Genomic DNA, 18,149 nt, shown 5'->3' with positions numbered 1-18,149 from the left:
GCGGCCGAAGGAGGAATTGGCTTTGGGGGTGACCAGTGAAATATACCTGCTTGTAACGCCCTGGCCATAGAGAGGGGTTTTTGTTCTTTATTTTGGTTAGGCCAGGGTGTTACATTGGGTGGGCATTCTATGTTCATTTTTCTATGTTGTCTGTTTCATTGATTTTGGCCGTGTGGCTTCCAATCAGGCACAGCTGTTGTTGGTTGTTGCTGATTGGGAGTCACACATAAGTGCCTGTTTTTCCATTGGGATTTTGTGGGTAATTGTTTCTGTTTAGATTATTTCCGAACAGGACTGTTTTGCTGTCGGTTATCTTGTTTTTGTATAGTGCTCTTACGTTAATTAAATACAATCATGATGAACATTAACTCCGCTGCGCCTTGGTCTACTCTCTCTCCCGACAGCCGTTACACTGCTGGAGCGTGTGCTACGGGTGGGTGCTGCTATGGTGACCAGTGAGCTGAGATAAGGCGGGGCTTTAACTAGCAACGACTTATCTGGAGCCAGTGGGTTTGGCGACGAATATGAAGCGAGGGCCAGCCAACGAGAGCGTACAGGTCACAGTGGTGGATAGAATATGGGGCTTTGGTGACAAAACGGAAGGCACTGTGATAGACTGCATCCAATTTGCTGAGTAGAGTGTTGGAGGCTATTTTGTATAAACTGCATGCTTTCCCATGATGTGGTGAAATTTTTTTATCAGACATGTTGGCTACTTTACTCGTATAAAAAGTTTGGATGGAAACCTGCTTAATGTCAAGTCATTTTGAGGATTATGGAACTATATTTTATATTATTTTGGATGAACGTGCGCATGCCTACAGGAGACCTTTGAAGTAGCCTAATCAGATTAAAACATTTTGACAGGTTGTGTTTATGCCACATATAAAAGGTAATACATTAAAGTTAAATGATAAATATTTAGGCTATATTGAAACGTAAGGTTCTAGGTGCGTGAGGAATAGATGCTCAGATTGGAGAGGACGCAGAGCACGTGATAAGCTTTCCTGAATAATTGGGCCTGCCTGGAGCATATGTGGACACACTGTTATAGGAGGATTTAGGAGAATGATGACCTGCAACAGACAGTGCATTCCGTATCAGAAGTAAAATACAGCCAACTGGCCTGCTACTGTACCTTTTTTGACCTTATAAACCTTGGGGTGGCAGGTAGCCTAGTGGTTAGAGTGTTGGGCCAGTAACTGAAAGGTTGCTAGATTGAATCCCTGAGCTGACAAGGTAAAAATCAGTCATTCTGTCACTTAACAAGGCAGTTAACCCACTGTTCCTAGGCTGTCATTGTAAATAAGAATGTGTTCTTAACTGACTTGCCTAGTTAAATAAAGGTTTAAAAATACATGTTGAGAGTAGACCCACAACTGATCCAAATCGAATGAAACATTCAAATCACAGGGTTTTTGCTCTGTTATTCAAATGACATTTTCACTGTTGTACTCATTTGAAAACAAGAATGCAATTACTCATTGCATTGTATGATACTTCTATTGTCCCTAAACAAGATCAATAGGGGAGATTTAGCAGTGTCTCACTGTTCTTTCAATGCGCAATGATGCACCTGGCCTCTCTGCTGCCCATCAGATATTCTTATTTGTTCTTGTCGATTCATTTAAAAAATGTATGCAGCTTTGAATATTTGTATGTATGATTGCTAGTTAGCCTATTGCAGATCTGGACAAATGATCCACCTACCACTATTGTCACTATCAATAGTGGATAGAGGGCAGGATAGACCATTAGTCTGGTAGACTATACTGACCTGTGGTATAGTAAAAGTTAGCACATGGAAAAGCATAGTGCATAAGGGAAGTACCAAAACACCCAATAAGGGAGGAACATGCAAGCACATGAGGAAATTTGGCTAGGATGGGAAAAAAATTATTTTGTAAAACCTGCAAAAGAGTGAATGTAAACTAACACATAACAATGTGTCCACATATGCTCCAGGCAGGCCCAATAAAAAAATAAAAAAAACACACAACCCTCCCCAAAGCAAAAAAAAAGAAGAAAGTTGGACAACCCTCCCCTATTTTGGACTATTCCTCCCCCCGGTCAATTGTAATCTGTCCCTAACTGTCAAAACAATGGAAACACTTGAGTAAATGAGGGATACAAAGTATATTGAAAGCAGGTAATTCCTCACAGGTGTGGTTCCTGAGTTAATAAAGCAATTAACATCCCATCATGCTTAGGGTCATGTATAAAAATGCTGGGCAGGCCATTATTTTGCCTACCATGACTGTGCCCCCATAGAATGACAATGACCCCATCCACAGGGCACAAGTGGTCACTGAATGGTTTGATGAGAATGAAAACGATGTAAACCATATGCCATGGCTCTCTCAGTCACTACATCTCAACCCAATTTAACACTTATGGGAGATTCTAGAGTGGTGCTTGAGACAGCGTTTTCCATCAACAAAACACCAAATGATGGACTATATCGTGGAAGAATGGTGTCACATCCCTCCAATAGAGTTCCAGACACTTGTAGAATGTATGCCAAGGTGCAATAAAGCTGTTCTGGCTCATGGTGGCCCAACGCCCTAATAACACGTTTTATGTTGGTGATTCCTTTATTTTGGCAGTTTCCCATTGTTAGCGCGGAGAGACACGTATCTTGTCAGTATATCCATAATCTTTGATAAACTACAGTCGTGGCCAAAAGTTTTGAGAATGACACAAATATGAATTTTCACAAAGTCTGCTGCCTTAGTTTGTATGATGGCAATTTGCATATACTCCAGAATGTTATGAAGAGTGATCAGATGAATTGCAATTAATTGCAAAGTCCCTCTTTGCCATGCAAATGAACTAAATCCCCCAGAAACATTTCCACTGAATTTCAGCCCTGACACAAAAGGGACCAGCTGACATCATGTCAGTGATTCTCTCGTTAACACAGGTGTGAGTGTTGACGAGGACAAGGCTGGAGATCACTCTGTCATGCTGATTGAGTTCGAATAACAGACTGGAAGCTTCTAAAGGAGGGTGGTGCTTGGAATCATTGTTCTTCCTCTGTCAACCATGGTTACCTGCAAGGAAACATGTGCCGTCATCATTGCTTTGCACAAAAAGGGCTTCACAGGCAAGGATATTGCTGCCAGTAAGATTGCACTTAAATAAACCATTTATCGGATCATCAAGAACTTCAAGGAGAGCGGTTCAATTGTTGTAAAGAAGGCTTCAGGGCGCCCAAGAAAGTCCAGCAAGCGCCAGGACCGTCTCCTAAATTGATTCAGCTGCGAGATCAGGGCACCACCAGTACAGAGCTTGCTCAGGAATGGCAGCAGGCATCTGCATGCACAGTGAGGCGAAGACTTTTGGAGGATGGCCTTGTGTCAAGAAGGGCAGCAAAGAAGCCACTTCTCTCCAGGAAAAAGAATCAGGGACAGACTGATATTCTGCAAAAGGTACAGGGATTGGACTGCTGAGGACTGGGGTAAAGTCATTTTTTCTGATGAATCCCCTTTCCGATTGTTTGGGGCATCCAGAAAAAAGCTTGTCCGGAGAAGACAAGGTGAGCGCTACCATCAGTCCTGTGTCATGCCAACAGTAAAGCATCCTGAGACCATTCATGTGTGGGGTTGCTTCTCAGCCAAGGGAGTGGGCTCACTTTTGCCTAAGAACACAGCCATGAATAAACAATGGTACCAACACATCCTCCGAGAGCTACTTCTCCCAACAATCCAGGAACAGTTTGGTGACAAACAATGCCTTTTCCAGCATGATGGAGCACCTTGCCATAAGGCAAAAGTGATAACTATGTGGCTCGGGGAACAAAACATCGATATTTTGGGTCCATGGCCAGGAAACTCCCCAGACCTTAATCCCATTGAGAACTTGTGGTCAATCCTCAAGAGGCGGGTGGACAAACAAAAACCCACAAATTCTGACAAACTCCAAGCATTGATTATGCAAGAATGGGCTAACATCAGTCAGGATGTGGCCCAGAAGTTAATTGACAGCATGCCAGGGCGGATTGCAGAGGTCTTGAAAAAGAAGGGTCAACACTGCAAATATTGACTCTTTGCATCAACTTCATGTAATTGTCAATAAAAGCCTTTGACACTTATGAAATGCTTGTAATTATACTTCAGTATTCCATAGTAACATCTGACAAAAATATCTAAAGACACTGAAGCAGCAAACTTTGTGAAAATTTATATTTGTGTCATTCTCAAAACTTTTGGCCACGACAGTACAGGTGTCGTTGTCCACAAAGCAGTATGGCAGGCTGTCTAGCTCCAACCTATCCTTTCTTTGGATTGGTATATACATGTCATTATTGTAATCATTTTTTGAATATTAGATGAGGGTTGTTGATGTCAACCGCCTGTATTCAATGAAGAGAGATGCTATGCTAACTAGCCTCATTTTTCCAGCATTTATTTTCCCCCATTGGAAATTAAAATAAGGCCTGTGTTTTGTTTAGGTTTACCCTGGCATGATGTTTTGATAACCATGTAAATCTCTCTCGGACAAGGTGACTTTTATCAATATATTCAGCTCTATTTACTCTCAGATTTGAAAATGCTAATTAGCGTCAAAGTAGACAACATGCAAGACTACACATCTCTGCAAGCTCTTGAATGTCATCTCTAGCTGACACCTTTGCTAACAGGTATTTTGTTAATTTAAAAGTTGCACAAGACAGTTCACAGAATTGTCAATTTAAATAAATGTAGCCAATTTATTCATTACTACATTTAGCTAACATTAGATAGTTAATCCAGAGATTCTTACCTTTTCCTCGATTCGGGAGTCTCGTCCAGATCATCATTGCATTTGTAGTTCTTTATGATAGCCACATTAGCAGCTATTTAGAATTTCATTTTTAGGGGTAAATACAGTCGAATACATTGTTAAGTCATCTTGTCGTAGAGAGATTTACATGGTTAGCAAAACGTCATGCCAGGGTAAGCGTACAAGAAACACAGTCCTTATTTTAAGTGTTTTTTTTTTACTATGGGAAAAATGAATGGTGGAAAAACGATTGGAACCATTTCATTGTTTGACCGCTAGGTTTTGTGGGTATTATGACTCCTTTTTTATTTAATTTTATTTATTTCACCTTTATTTAACCAGGTAGGCAAGTTGAGAACAAGTTCTCATTTACAATTGCGACCTGGCCAAGATAAAGCAAAGCAGTTTGAAACATACAACAACACAAGAGTTACATATGGAGTAAAACAAACATACAGTCAATAATACAGTAGAAAAATAAGTCTATATACATTTTTACATTTTAGTCATTTAGCAGACGCTCTTATCCAGAGCAACTTACAGTAGTGAATGCATACATTTCATACATTTTCCATACATTTTTTTTTTCCCCGTACTGGTCCCCCGTGGGAATCAAACCCACAACCCTGGCTTTGCAAACACCATGCTCTACCAACTGAGTCACACGGGACCACAATGTGAGCAAATGAGGTGAGATAAGGGAGGTAAAGGCAAAAAAAGGCCATGGTGGCGAAGTACATACAATATAGCAAGTAAAACACTGGAATGGTAGATTTGAAGTGGAAGAAAGTGCAATGTAGAAATAGAAATAATGGGGTGCAAAGGAGCAAAATAAATAAATAAATACAGTAGGGGAAGAGGTAGTTGCTTGGGCTAAATTATAGATGGGCTATGTACAGGTGCAGTAATCTTTGAGCTGCTCTGACAGCTGGTGCTTAAAGCTAGTGAGGGAGATAAGTGTTTCCAGTTTCAGAGATTTTTGTAGTTCGTTCCAGTCATTGGCAGCAAAGAACTGGAAGGAGAGGCGGCCGAAGGAGGAATTGGCTTTGGGGGTGACCAGTGAGATATACCTGCTGGAGCGCGTGCTACGGGTGGGTGCTGCTAGGCTGACCAGTGAGCTGAGATAAGGGGGGACTTTATCTAGCAGGGTCTTGTAGATGACCTGGAGCCAGTGGGTTTGGCGACGAGTATGAAGCGAGGGCCAGCCAACGAGAGCGTACAGGTCGCAGTGGTGGGTAGTGTATGGGGCTTTGGTGACAAAACGGATGGCACTGTGATAGACTGCATCCAATTTATTGAGTAGGGTATTGGAGGCTATTTTGTAAATGACATCGCTGCAGTCAAGGATCGGTCGGATGGTCAGTTTTACGAGGGTATGTTTGGCAGCATGAGTGAAGGATGCTTTGTTGCGAAATAGGAAGCCAATTCTAAATTTAACTTTGTATTGGAGATGTTTGATGTGAGTCTGGAAGGAGAGTTTACAGTCTAACCAGACACCTAGGTATTTGTAGTTGTCCACATATTCTAAGTCAGAACCGTCCAGAGTAGTGATGCTGGACGGGCGGGCAGGTGCAGGCAGCGATCGGTTGAAGAGCATGCATTTAGTTTTACTGTATTTAAGAGCAGTTGGAGGCCACGGAAGGAGAGTTGTATGGCATAGAAGCTCGTCTGGAGGGTTGTTAACACAGTGTCCAAAGAAGGGCCAGAAGTATACAGAATGGTGTTGTCTGCGTAGAGGTGGATCGGAGACTCACCAGCAGCAAGAGCGACATCATTGATGTATACAGAGAAGAGAGCCGGCCCAAGAGTTGAACCCTGTGGCACACCCATAGAGACTACAGGCCCTCCGATTTGACACACTGAACTCTATCAGAGAAGTAGTTGGTGAATCAGGCGAGGCAATCATTTGAGAAACCAAGACTATTGAGTCTGCCGATGAGGATGTGGTGATTGACAGAGTCGAAATCCTTGGCCAGGTCAATGAATACGGCTGCACAGTATTGTTTCTTATCGATGGCGGTTAAGATATCGTTTAGGACCTTGAGCATGGCTGAGGTGCAGCCATGACCAGCTCTGAAACCAGATTGCATAGCGGAGAAGGTCGATTCGAAATGGTCGGTAATCTGTTTGTTGACTTGGCTTTCGAAGACCTTAGAAAGGCAGGGTAGGATCGATATAGGTCTGTAGCAGTTTGGGTCAAGAGTGTGTCCCCCTTTGAAGAGGGGGATGACCGCAGCTGCTTTCCAATCTTTGGGAATCTCAGACGACACGAAAGAGAGGTTGAACAGGCTAGTAATAGGTTTTGCAACAATTTCGGCAGATATTTTTAGAAAGAAAGGGTCCAGATTGTCTAGCCCGGCTGATTTGTAGGGGTCCAGATTTTGCAGCTCTTTCAGAACATCAGGTGACTGGATTTGGGAGAAGGAGAAATGGGGAAGGCTTGGGCGAGTTGCTGTGGGGGGTGCAGTGCTGTTGACTGCAGTAGGGGTAGCCAGGTGGAAAGCATGGCCAGCCGTAGAAAAATGCTTATTGAAATTCTCAATTATAGTGGATTTATCAGTGGTGACAGAGTTTCCTATCCTCAGTGCAGTGGGCAGCTGGGAGGAGGTGCTCTTACTCTCCATGGACTTTACTCATACTGTGGTACTCCATAAGCCATTCATTTTTTTGTCCACACTCTCTCATTGGCCTCCAAAAACTCCTTGCTTGGTGGGAGAAACAACGCCACTTGCTGGAGGGAGACAGATTTTCTGCCGGGTTCAGTTTCTCTCTTCCTCTCTGAGTTTATTCAGCAATCATCTGTATATTGGCTAAGTAATCATGATTTTTAAAATCCGGCTGGTGAAAAACCCAAGTTAGAGCAATTTAATTCGTCTGATTCTTTTAGGATTAATTTATTTATTTTTTGCAATAAAGTAATGTAAACAGTAAAACATTATTTTTGCACAGAATATGCGCTGATTGGGGTTTGCGAATAAATTATGGAAAATGTTGACGCGCGGCATTATGGGATATCAAAGTCCTCCGGCGGCGCGCTGCCGCCATGTCTCCAAGAGAGAAGCGGTTCATAGCGTTTAGCTCTCTCGTGTTTTGTTCCATCGTAATATTCTGTCTAGTTGTGTATTATATTCCAACCTTTTTTTATATAGCGTTCATTCTTGGAGTTTGTTGCGTTGCCTGTATTTATCACAGTGGAGAATCACTCAACGCTAGGTTAGGCCCTCATCCACGCCATGGTCTGACTATTCCACCCGTGCTGCGACGCTGGTTGCCAGAGATTGCGAACGGATTACCCACAGCGGGGAGAGTCAGAAGTCGCACCGTCAAGGGTGACGTTAGGGAACCGCTAGTATTTACCGACCAAAGACGTTCCGAGAGCGCTATTTATCGGAAAGCCGCGGGACACAGCGACTCATTTCTGTTCAGTCCTCGGGATATACTAATGGGAAGTTACATTGGGAAGGCAGAAAGTCCTCCCACAGTTGTTGGGAGGCCGCGAGCCGGTGCGAATTCGCGTGTTAACCCAAACGCACGAGAGCAACTGCGCGAAATATTGGCGCGACCCAACCACGCTGTTTATACTCCGAACAAAAGGCTGTCATTCGGGAGGTGAGTACTGAAATAATGTTTAACTAGCTAACTTTAACTTTCCTAAGAACTTTAATGCTATCAATGACAAGGTAGTTAGCCTAGCATTGTCAGCTAACGTAGCTAGCTGGTTTGCAACTGTCAGTAGCCAATGTGCTAACCGTAGTTAAATACAATTCCGAAACAAAATTGCGCCTACGGATCATGTTGCACACATGGTGCAGTTGTCAAACACGATTTTAAACGATTCCAATATTGTCACAGTTCGTGTCGTAGTTAGTCATCATTAAATAGGAAAACAGTTGCTTGTTTTTAAATGTATTGAGAATACGTGCTGCTTCGCCCCAACACATACTAGCATTCCCTCCAATATTTGAAAATGTGGGAGTTGCTATCTGCTCCATTCTCTACAAGGAAATGTTCCTTCCCCCCTTCAGTTCGTGCTCGAGATATATATGTATGTATGTGTGTATATATTTGTGTGTGTTTCGTACGTTCTTTGGATGACAGTATGGCACGAGACAAGCGATAGCAATGTTTTGAACATGCACTATAGGAAGTTTTACAGTAAGAATCTTTTCCACTGTAATGATGACTGCAGTTACAATTGCTTTTACTATAATTTTCAAAACAATGTAGCAATGTAAAATGGTTGGTCAGCTCAGGCTCTTGACAGATAAAATGTCCCCTATTTTGTTTAAATTCCTGTTTTGTGGAATATAAAATCAGTTTATAAATGATCTATGTCCGTTTCTTGCAATGACCTAATCCTGTGGTCGCATTATTGTGTACAGGGAGCCCCTTGGCATGATGGGCAGGTTCACCATAACTCCCCAGCGCCACTACCCCCTCCAGCAGACCGGCACATCCTCTGTGGGCATCCTGCCCCCTGCCCAGTGGGACGGCTTCAGAAAGAAGAACATTCTCAGCCCTCGCAACTCCCCGGCAGTCCACAGTCCAGTCACAGTGAAGATTGCTAGGCCAGATCGCAACACCACTCAATCCCCTTTGTAAGTCATATTGGCCCTGTCTTGCCGCATCTTAATTTTTCTATCAAAATGTTTGTAGATCTGTTGGGGATAATGCAAGCAACTTGTAATTCTGTGATCATTCTGGGTAACACATTATGAGTGTCCATATGCAGTTTGAAAACATCCTTAGTTGTTGGGTGGCCCTTCTGACATTTGTTCTGCAATTGATGTTGTCTGCAGCTTTGATCATTTGAACTCCCCGGGAATCCTTGGTTCTCCAGGCCTGGGGGCCCCTGCAGACCCCTGCTCCAGGGAGACTGTTCTGAGCATGCTCAAAGAGAGCCGCAAGAGAGAGGTGGACAAGGAAGATGACAGGAGCTTCACTGCAGGGCAAAAGGGCAAAAGGAGGTATGTGACTACCACAGGATGCAATGCCTTTATATACAACATACTGTTCTTCTCACACTTAAGTGTCTCTCTTGGTATTGTGTGGCTCTTGAAGACTGTTTACAACGTACACCTGCTCTTTGTTCACTTAGGCGCCATGACAGCAGTGGGAGTGCTCACTCGGCATTTGAGCCACTGCTGCCCAATGGAGCTCCTACACAGCTGGTGCCCAAGTGAGTGTGAGCAATGCCAGTACAAAACGTTTTTCTCTGTAATACAAGTCCTGATATTACATTTGAATGCGACTTTGCTTTCATTCAGTGTATAGATATGGTTAGTTATCTAAATAATTAATTATTCAAATACTGTATCCCCTCTTCCAATCTCTTCTGAAATCCTGTTTCCACTCCCAACTCCTATAGGCCTGGTACGCTGAAGCGAGGACTGAACACTATGATGGAGGAGTCAACGATGAAGAAGTCGCGCACCTCCTCCATCAGTTCTGTGAGCTGTGGCCTGACCCCCAGCGGCACCCTGGGTTCGGTCCGCAACTCCATCCGCAGCTCCCTCAGCTCCTCACAAGGCTTTGCTCAGGTACTTTTTATCATTTGGATGGACAGTACTCCTCTTATTGGGTATTCCTCTTGTTGGGATCGACAGCCAGGAGTTCAGTTGACAGAGCTGACCTACACAAAGCAGTATTGTCAGAAAACCAGGGGGTGGCAGGTAACCTAGTGGTTAAGAGTGTTGGTCCGGTAACCTAAAGTTTGCTGGTTCGAATCCCAGAGCCAGCGAGGTGGGAAAATATGCCGTTCTGCCCTTGAGCAGGGCAGTTAACCACCACCAACAACTTCTCCCCGGGTGCCAATGACATGGACGTCAGTTAAGGCAGCACACGCAGCTCTCTGATTCAGAGGGGTTGGGTTAAATGTGGAAGACACATTTCAGTTCAATGCGTTCAGTTGAGCAACTGACCAGGTATCCCTTTAACCTAACCCTCACTTTCACGTTTGTTTTCAAGCGGAAAAAGGCCTCCACCCGCAGCCTCTCCCCTCTCTCCAGCCCTGGGTCGTCCCGCTCCCAGACCCCAGAGAGAGCCTCTAAAAAGCCCAGGTATTCACCCATCTAGACATTTCTAGGTTCACACCATGTCCTGTGATGAAATGAGAACTGCCATTGTTGCGTGCATTTTATGACCTTGTTTCTTCTGTCTGCCAGGGAAGAAGATGCTCGCTCGCCCAGCTCTGCGTCCTCGACGAGGTCTGACAAGACGTTGATGGACCCAGCACCCACCACTGGTTTGAGCATGTTGATGATGTGTATTCCAGATCAGGCTCAGGGCTTTTTGTCTTGTCCCAAAAGAGACTTATGTTTTGATTTTAAATAACTGGAGCCACCACATTAACGGACAATGCACTATATTTTCTGTTACAGAAAAACTGACTCCAGCCCCCGAGGTCCGTGTGGCGTCAGACTCTGCAGGTAGTGGGAAACGGAAACGCAAGATTCCGCTGGTGTCCAGTCGTAGAGGAGACCAAATCTCTCTGGTGAGAAATTCTGCGTAAATGAACATGTACTCAAATGGGACACGTAGCTAATCATCTGACAGATGGAGTCTTAACATTGATGTTGTCTTTGCAGCCTCCACCTCCTGAGCTGGGCTACACCATCACTGTGAAAGACCTGGATCAGGAGAAGAAAGCCGCTCTCAGCCAGATCAACACAGTCCTCGAAGAGTGTGGTGAGTATTCCCAAATCACAACTTTTATAAACCAGTTTGTCAACAACAAAAAGTTTGGGATATTGATTTGTGGTCATTTTTTTGGTTCCAGAGAAATCTGCTCCAGTAGTGACCACATCTTATCAACCTCCTGTGTCAAGCGACCCCACACCCACCCTGGCCACCCTGCTGGCCAGCCCTCTTTCCATATCGACATCTGCCAGTGTGGTGGCTCCTATCCCTGTGGTCAACCTGGATCCTGTCCCCTCAAGCATTGCCGCACCCGTCACCACCAACCACTCGGCCAACCCCCTCCTGGAGTCTCTTAAAATGATGAGGAACAACGCCCTCGCCAGTGCTGCTGCCACCACTGCAGGTCTGTTAGTCACAGATCAGTCATTTAAAGTTGGAAGACGTTTATTTTTGGTGGTTGTCTTTGAGTGAAGATGTTACTCAAAAGCCTGTTTTTCTCTTTTTTTCCCCCTCCAGCTCCGGCTGTCTCCTTTGTGAAAGCATTGACTCCTGCACCACTGGTGACTTCTGCTCTGCAGGGAGAGACCAGCTTGACTGCTCCTCAGCCCACACCAACCTCCTCATTCCAGCCTGCCCCAACCTCCCTCTCCCAGCCTGCCAGCACCATGTCCTCTGCTTTCATCCAGGTGCTGAGCCAAGTCACCAAGGCCCCCAGCAGTGTCCCCACCCTGGGTGGAGCTAGCTTGTTTGGTCTGGCCAACACACTGACAGCCCCTTCCTCCTCACTGGCCCCCACCGCCACCACAGAAATAACCAGCAGTAATAATCCCCTCCTGGCCTCTGTGTTCAAGCCCATCTTCGGGCCTGCGACCCCAGCCACCTCAGCCCCAGAGAGCACACCTGCTGTCCCAACTTTTAAGCCCATATTTGGAAGTGCCACAGCCAGTGCTTTTGGACAGCCAGCCGCTACCTCAGCCCCCTCCACAGCCAGCGCATCTGCTTCATTGCTCAGCGGGCTCACCAACAGCAGTACGGTGGCCCCTGCTGCCTCCCTGTTCACTGGAGTGTCCAGCAGCACCGCTCCTGCCCCCGTCCCCTCCGTAGTGCCAGCCGCCCCGCCATCTGTCAAGTCTCTGTTTGGAAACTGGAGTGCGCCGCCTGCAATGACCTCTGCCACGACCATTGCCCCTGCCACAGGGAGTACTTTCCAGTTCGGCGCCACCTCCACCACAGCTCCTGCACCCACCCTCAGCTCCACCGCAGCCGCCACCACTAGCAACAACGGCTTTTTGTTTGGTGCCATGACCACCACCTCTGCCGCCACTCAACTCGCCCCCCCAGCCACCGCCCAGGGGGGATTTACCTTTGGCCAGGCTGCAGCCACCCAAAACTCTACCACCCCATCCTTCAGTGGCTTTGGCATGGCCACTGCAGCCACTACTACTGCTGCAGCACCTGCAATCCAGTCCACGTTCACGTTTGGGAAGTCGTCGTTCGACGCCTCAGCAGCATCAGCGTTCCCCAGCGCGACTCAGGCCCCGGCTGCTGCTACTGCAGCAGCTAATCCTTTTGCATTTGGGTCAGCTGGGGCCAACCCTGCCCCCTTCGCTTTTGGTGCAGCTGCCACTACGGCAGCTTCTACGTTTGGGACCCCCACTAAGCTGGCATTTGGAGCCAGCTCCACAGGTTTTGCATTTGGCAACACCGCGGCTGCCCCAGCAGCCCCTGCCTTTGGCTCTGCCACTCAGACTGCCGGCACACTCCCAGCCTCCGCCCCAACCTTCTCGTTTGGTGGTGTATCTGCACAGCAGGCCCCCGCTACCCCTGTCCAGCCAACCACCGGAGGATTCAACTTCAGCGCAGCAATTTCAGGCACTCAGTTTGGAACACCCAATCTCACAACACAGACACCAGGCTTCAACTTCGGGGCTGCTGCTAGTGACAAGCCAGCCTTCGGTCAGTAGATCTAGTATAATTTAACACAAACACTCTTTTACTGATTTTGTTTTCATCCACAACAGTTTTTTATGATTTAAAATAAATCAGATGTTGGTCAATGTTGCATTTGGGTGGCAGTGAGATTTTACAGTATTGGCCAATTTTAAAAGGCCAGTTCAATCCAAAACCAAAGTTTAATAGATGTCTTTTATTCTAGTCTCTAATTGTTCATTTATTGTACAGGGACGTCTACCCCTACTTTTGGCCAGAGCACCGCTGCAGGTCCTATCCCCTTTGGAAGCCCAGGAACTCCAGTCCAAGGATTCAGTGCTTTGGCACCCTCAGCATTCGGTAAGAAAATAACTAGAACTTGATTCTGATTCTCCAGCATTCTGCCTGAAGTGTGCAGCAAAAAGCATAGTCTTTGTTTCTTCCTAAATCTGAGAAGCTGTAATGGATATAGTCAACAGCCAGGTGCATCTTTATATTGACATGTTTTTTGTTGTTGACCAGGCTCTCCATCAACTCCCTCGTTCTCCATTGGCGCTGGCTCCAAAACGTCAGGGGCACGCCAGAGGCTACAAGCCCGAAGGCAGCACCCCAGGAAGAAATAGCCTAGCCAAGGCAGGTAGCGCATGGCTTGGAAGCCCTTACCCATTCAGCACTGCTATCGACGAAGCCCATTACACCCTCCAGAGGAGCTGAACTGCTGCTATGGCTAACACAGCTTTACATTGTAACCCCAGTCAGACCAACAGGCCTCCCCACTCTGCTGTTCCCCTGGCCGGCCTGGGCTGGCCCGCTATGTGGTACAAGGCTAGCAGAGGCGCACACGGCCCTCCTAGGATGCCTACTGCTCTGACAGTGTAGCCACTCTCCCAGGGAGGATCAGAAAGGGGGATAGGAGGCAGAATGAAACAATGTATTATACTTGAAAGACAAAAGACTATTGAAATCCATTTGACTTTAAGTGTAGCATATCCAATTCAAACTTTTTTCCCCCTGCTTTTTGGATTTCCCCTACTAGACAGGTTTATGACCCGTTTTTGATTTGCTAACAGCAGGATTTGTTCAGATCCGACACGCTTCTCACTCACTTTGTTTTTGTATAAAATTCTAAGCAGGACTGTGTTAACGGCTATACAAGGGCTGAACTGTTTTTTTTGGACATATGCCCACGGTCAAAATAGGGTTCACGTCAGTATGATCTGCATGGACGTATCCAGCTGTACATGGCATTCATAATGTATAGGAGATGTTGAGTTTTTAGACAATGAATTGTGTTTATTTTACATGTAGAGTTTCAATTTGGATTCCTAAAGGCTGTTTCACTCAGTTAATGAAGACTGGTATGTGGCATCTTGGCACTTAAAAGGGCAAACTAATTAGGCCGACCTGTGTTTTGAATGAGTGCTTAGTGTAGTGGTCTCAGATATGCCCTTGTATTATTGTACAGTGGCACAGGCACTGGGACGCATTCCTACAATGGAATTTGTTCTACTCGTTTCATCCTTAATGACAGAATAAGGTGAACAATAAAATCCTTTGATATACATAATTTATGTTTAACCAATCTGGGGATGGCATTATGATCATGAGGAGTCCTAGGGTAGTAGTAATTCATGGGTCGATATTGTGTTGGTGTAAATGGGCTACCCTGGACTTGCGCTAAAAACCAAAGGTCTGACCTACAAAATATTCTCTCTTCTACCACCGCTTAAGTCCTTTTCTCTACTCATGCTATCGCCATAGTGAAGATGGGAGGTGGGGACATTCAATACCGATCGGGGAACTGTTTGAGAACGTTAACAAATCCTTCCCTTGAAGTAACTTCTGTGGATTGTATTCCGTTGGATGGAAAAAAGCATGTTACTGCAGCTTCCACTTATCCTAACCTTGTGAATTACTTCAAGGGAGAGGACGTAAGGATGCGTTTTGAATGTGGTCAGAGCAGTTGTGTGCTATGGGAGGGATGGGTATGGTGATCCTTGCGAGCTATAGGAGATGCAGGGTTTTTCCCCAGCCCAGCACTGAAACACCAGATTCAACTAGTCAGTCTTGATTAAAGACCCTGTTTGATCAGTTAAATACAGAGTTGTAAGTGTTCCCCACCAACATGGCACAGAACAATTTATGTCTTGAAAGCCAGCTCCCACCTTCACACACAGCCCCCATAAGATCTGTCATAGTTCTGACTTGCCATGATAGAAACTAGAAACATCTGGGGACTGTACCACAATACCCCTGCATCTGTATACTACCAAGACAAAGCTGAGTGCATTATAAAATGAACTGAGCTTGGTGCTCACATGCTCTTATGCATTCGTGATGGACATACTTGCGCCTTCAGCAGTCAAACCGCTTTCCCCTCGTATAATTCCCTTCAAGTCTTTTCTGGTGTTTTTTTTGTTGCTTGTTACAGTTTTTGCCTCGGTGAGTCTGGCTTGGAGGAAATAATGTGGTGAATGGCGGCATATTGGTAGTGCCGGACATGGGTTTTACCTGCACGTTCAATGGGTGAGGTTAGGAGTTTTGTTGACTTTTTAACAATTTCATGATGAATGTGTTTGGGTGTGACTACACAACTATATTCACAAATGTGCACAGCAGGAGAGGTGTTCTTGTCATTAATGCTGGATTGAAACTCAGGACTAAAGGAACTGGAGGGGAATTGTCTTCTTTCAAGTCAAACTTAACCTCTGTTGTGCGCTAACATTTTACTAACAATGTAGGTTACAAAAATTACCTCGGGTGTTGAATCGGTTAGTAATTGGTCCACCCCTCTTGAGACAGAACTAGGATTTTGAATACTAATTTTTAATCAGAACTTCTCCTGTTCGAGCCAGTTAGTGTTTGTAAGAGAGAGGTGTGTGTGTGTGTGTGGTGTGGGGCATGATTTGACTAAATAGTGGCAATAAATGCTAAACATGGAGGGAAAAAAAACGCACAAACTTTATTTTTGTATTAAAGCAGGTTGCCTTTTAGAATTCCTTCAAGCTTGGCTCACTGGCGCAATTGGTCTATAGTTATTGAATTACTTTTAATTTGTTAATCATTCCTCAACCGTATTGCAATGGTGGAATAAAAGCGTCTAAAAGTTTCCATTTCGAAGAGCTCCACTTTTTTTATATACAAGAGCGTACTGGGTCTGCTAGTATATGTGAATGCTGTTTGTCTGATCATTGTGTACAGTACAAGCCTGACACACGTGAATTGTCACTTTAGAGAGCGAGACTGGCTTTGCGTGTGGCTGAGTGTATAGAAAAATACTTACGTTAATGTTTGTGCTGGGACACTCAAGTACCCTGTTCATTTAAAAGAATATTCTATTTCAATATGCAGCATTATTCCAGTATGCCATTTATGTATGATGCCCATGTTTTGTGTTATACGTAATCCCTTTAACAATTGGTAGCACCCAACCTCAGTTATTTGGATGTGAAGTGAGAAATGAACAGTCTGCCCAGTGGTCATTTTGACTGACAGCTTTTGAAAGAAGACTGATGCATGTTTTGCTCATTTACCAGGCTTGTTTTTATATCTTGTGAGAAAATGTTATTGTATCTTGAAATATGCTTATGACATGGTTGGAAAATGTGACGGCATTAACTCAAACCACCTCAAATGGCCTGGCCACCTTTTGTTCAAGTGTTTGTTCCCATAGATAGGGCTTAATTGTCTTATGTTATTGTTAGTTGAGATTTCTGGTATGCACAATTGAAAAGCACAAACATTGAATGTAGTATAATATTTAGTACTCCGATTTGTAATTTTTCTGTTCATAATTTGTTGACTTTTTGTGCTTTACCCATTTAGTACAACGATGTCCTTCAGTAGATCAGCAAATCCGCATACACTTAAGTAATTTGTAAATTGAACATCGTCATTCAGCCTTGTGCAGAGCTGTGTAAATAAGTAGAGGTGTTTTAATTTGACTTATTGTGGCCATACTTAACCGTATGGATTTAACCAAGGGTTCAGGCTATTCCATGTGTGTTTATTTGTTGTTGTTGAAGAGGCACCAAATGACTTATCTGAAATGTAGACTTTTTATAATATGACAGTGTTTTTGAGAGCTGGATGTCTTAATGGCTGCATTGGACCTTTTTATCTCAATATCAAATAATTTCAGGGCAGGCCAAAATTCCATCCCACCCAAACAGACTGAAATTCCAGGTGGTCCTTTGAAGATTCAGTGTTTAAGTCTAAGCCCTGTAAATAAAATTATTTGAGCAATTACTTTTGGCCTTACTGCTATAAGCCCATAAATGCATTGAATAAGATTCACTATATGGAACAGCATACTACATGGAACAGCACCCCTCCCCCCCATTTTTTCTTTCTTCTGAAGTCCTTTATCTGAGCGATCTAAGATCAGGATAAAAAAAGTTGCATGTATTAAGGCCCTTATTTTTGGTACTACACAGTCCATTTATACGTCAATTCATTTTTCCAACTAGTGTAGAGGGGACCTACATGTGAGGCCAGGTGGGAGTCCTAAAGAAAAACGACATGTTCATGAGTCTCACCTTTCCATAGAAGGGTCATAGTAGTGTGTAGGCCAAACCGTTCCAACGTTAGACAATTTTGTGAGAACTGTTTTTCGGGATGTCTCGTGGTCTGAAACACGGCTCTGGCTCTTTCACCACAGATGTGGAAGTGCGACATAGGCAGATGCGGTGGATTGAGATGCATCCAATGCAACAAAAAACCTCTAGCTTAAATTTAAGGGATGTTTTATAGGGATTGATGTGGGGGTGTGGACATCGACCTTTGGGGGTTTTATAGTTGCAGGTGTGAATGTAGGG

At 44.7% G+C, this 18,149-nt stretch overlaps 1 protein-coding gene across 1 annotated transcript; it reads left to right on the top strand.

The window, feature by feature from the left end:
- The first annotated feature begins 7,759 nt into the window (after positions 1 to 7,759).
- pom121 (POM121 transmembrane nucleoporin) lies at positions 7,760 to 17,580 on the top strand. Its single transcript, XM_014197121.3, has 13 exons — positions 7,760 to 8,373; positions 9,147 to 9,362; positions 9,564 to 9,731; positions 9,863 to 9,943; positions 10,133 to 10,304; positions 10,732 to 10,823; positions 10,929 to 11,008; positions 11,145 to 11,257; positions 11,352 to 11,451; positions 11,543 to 11,806; positions 11,920 to 13,359; positions 13,585 to 13,692; positions 13,855 to 17,580. The coding sequence occupies exons 1-13, from the start codon at positions 7,808 to 7,810 to the stop codon at positions 13,953 to 13,955; spliced, it is 3,501 nt and encodes a 1,166-aa protein (XP_014052596.1). The 5' UTR covers positions 7,760 to 7,807; the 3' UTR covers positions 13,956 to 17,580.
- The last annotated feature ends 569 nt before the right edge of the window (positions 17,581 to 18,149 follow it).

Source organism: Salmo salar, chromosome 04 (assembly GCF_965601325.2).
Source record: "Salmo salar chromosome 04, fSalSal1, whole genome shotgun sequence".
Classification (NCBI taxonomy): domain Eukaryota; kingdom Metazoa; phylum Chordata; class Actinopteri; order Salmoniformes; family Salmonidae; genus Salmo; species Salmo salar.
Note: the sequence above shows the minus strand (reverse complement) of the source record. Positions and strands in the feature narration are given on the sequence as shown.

Bases quoted from the DNA above. Each gene is read 5' to 3' on its own strand.
- pom121 (XM_014197121.3), top strand. From the start codon at position 7,808: ATGTCTCCAAGAGAGAAGCGGTTCATAGCGTTTAGCTCTCTCGTGTTT. The intron at 10,305-10,731 runs GTACTTTTTATC...TTTGTTTTCAAG, and splicing joins CCTCACAAGGCTTTGCTCAG to CGGAAAAAGGCCTCCACCCG. The intron at 11,258-11,351 runs GTGAGAAATTCT...TTGTCTTTGCAG, and splicing joins GAGGAGACCAAATCTCTCTG to CCTCCACCTCCTGAGCTGGG.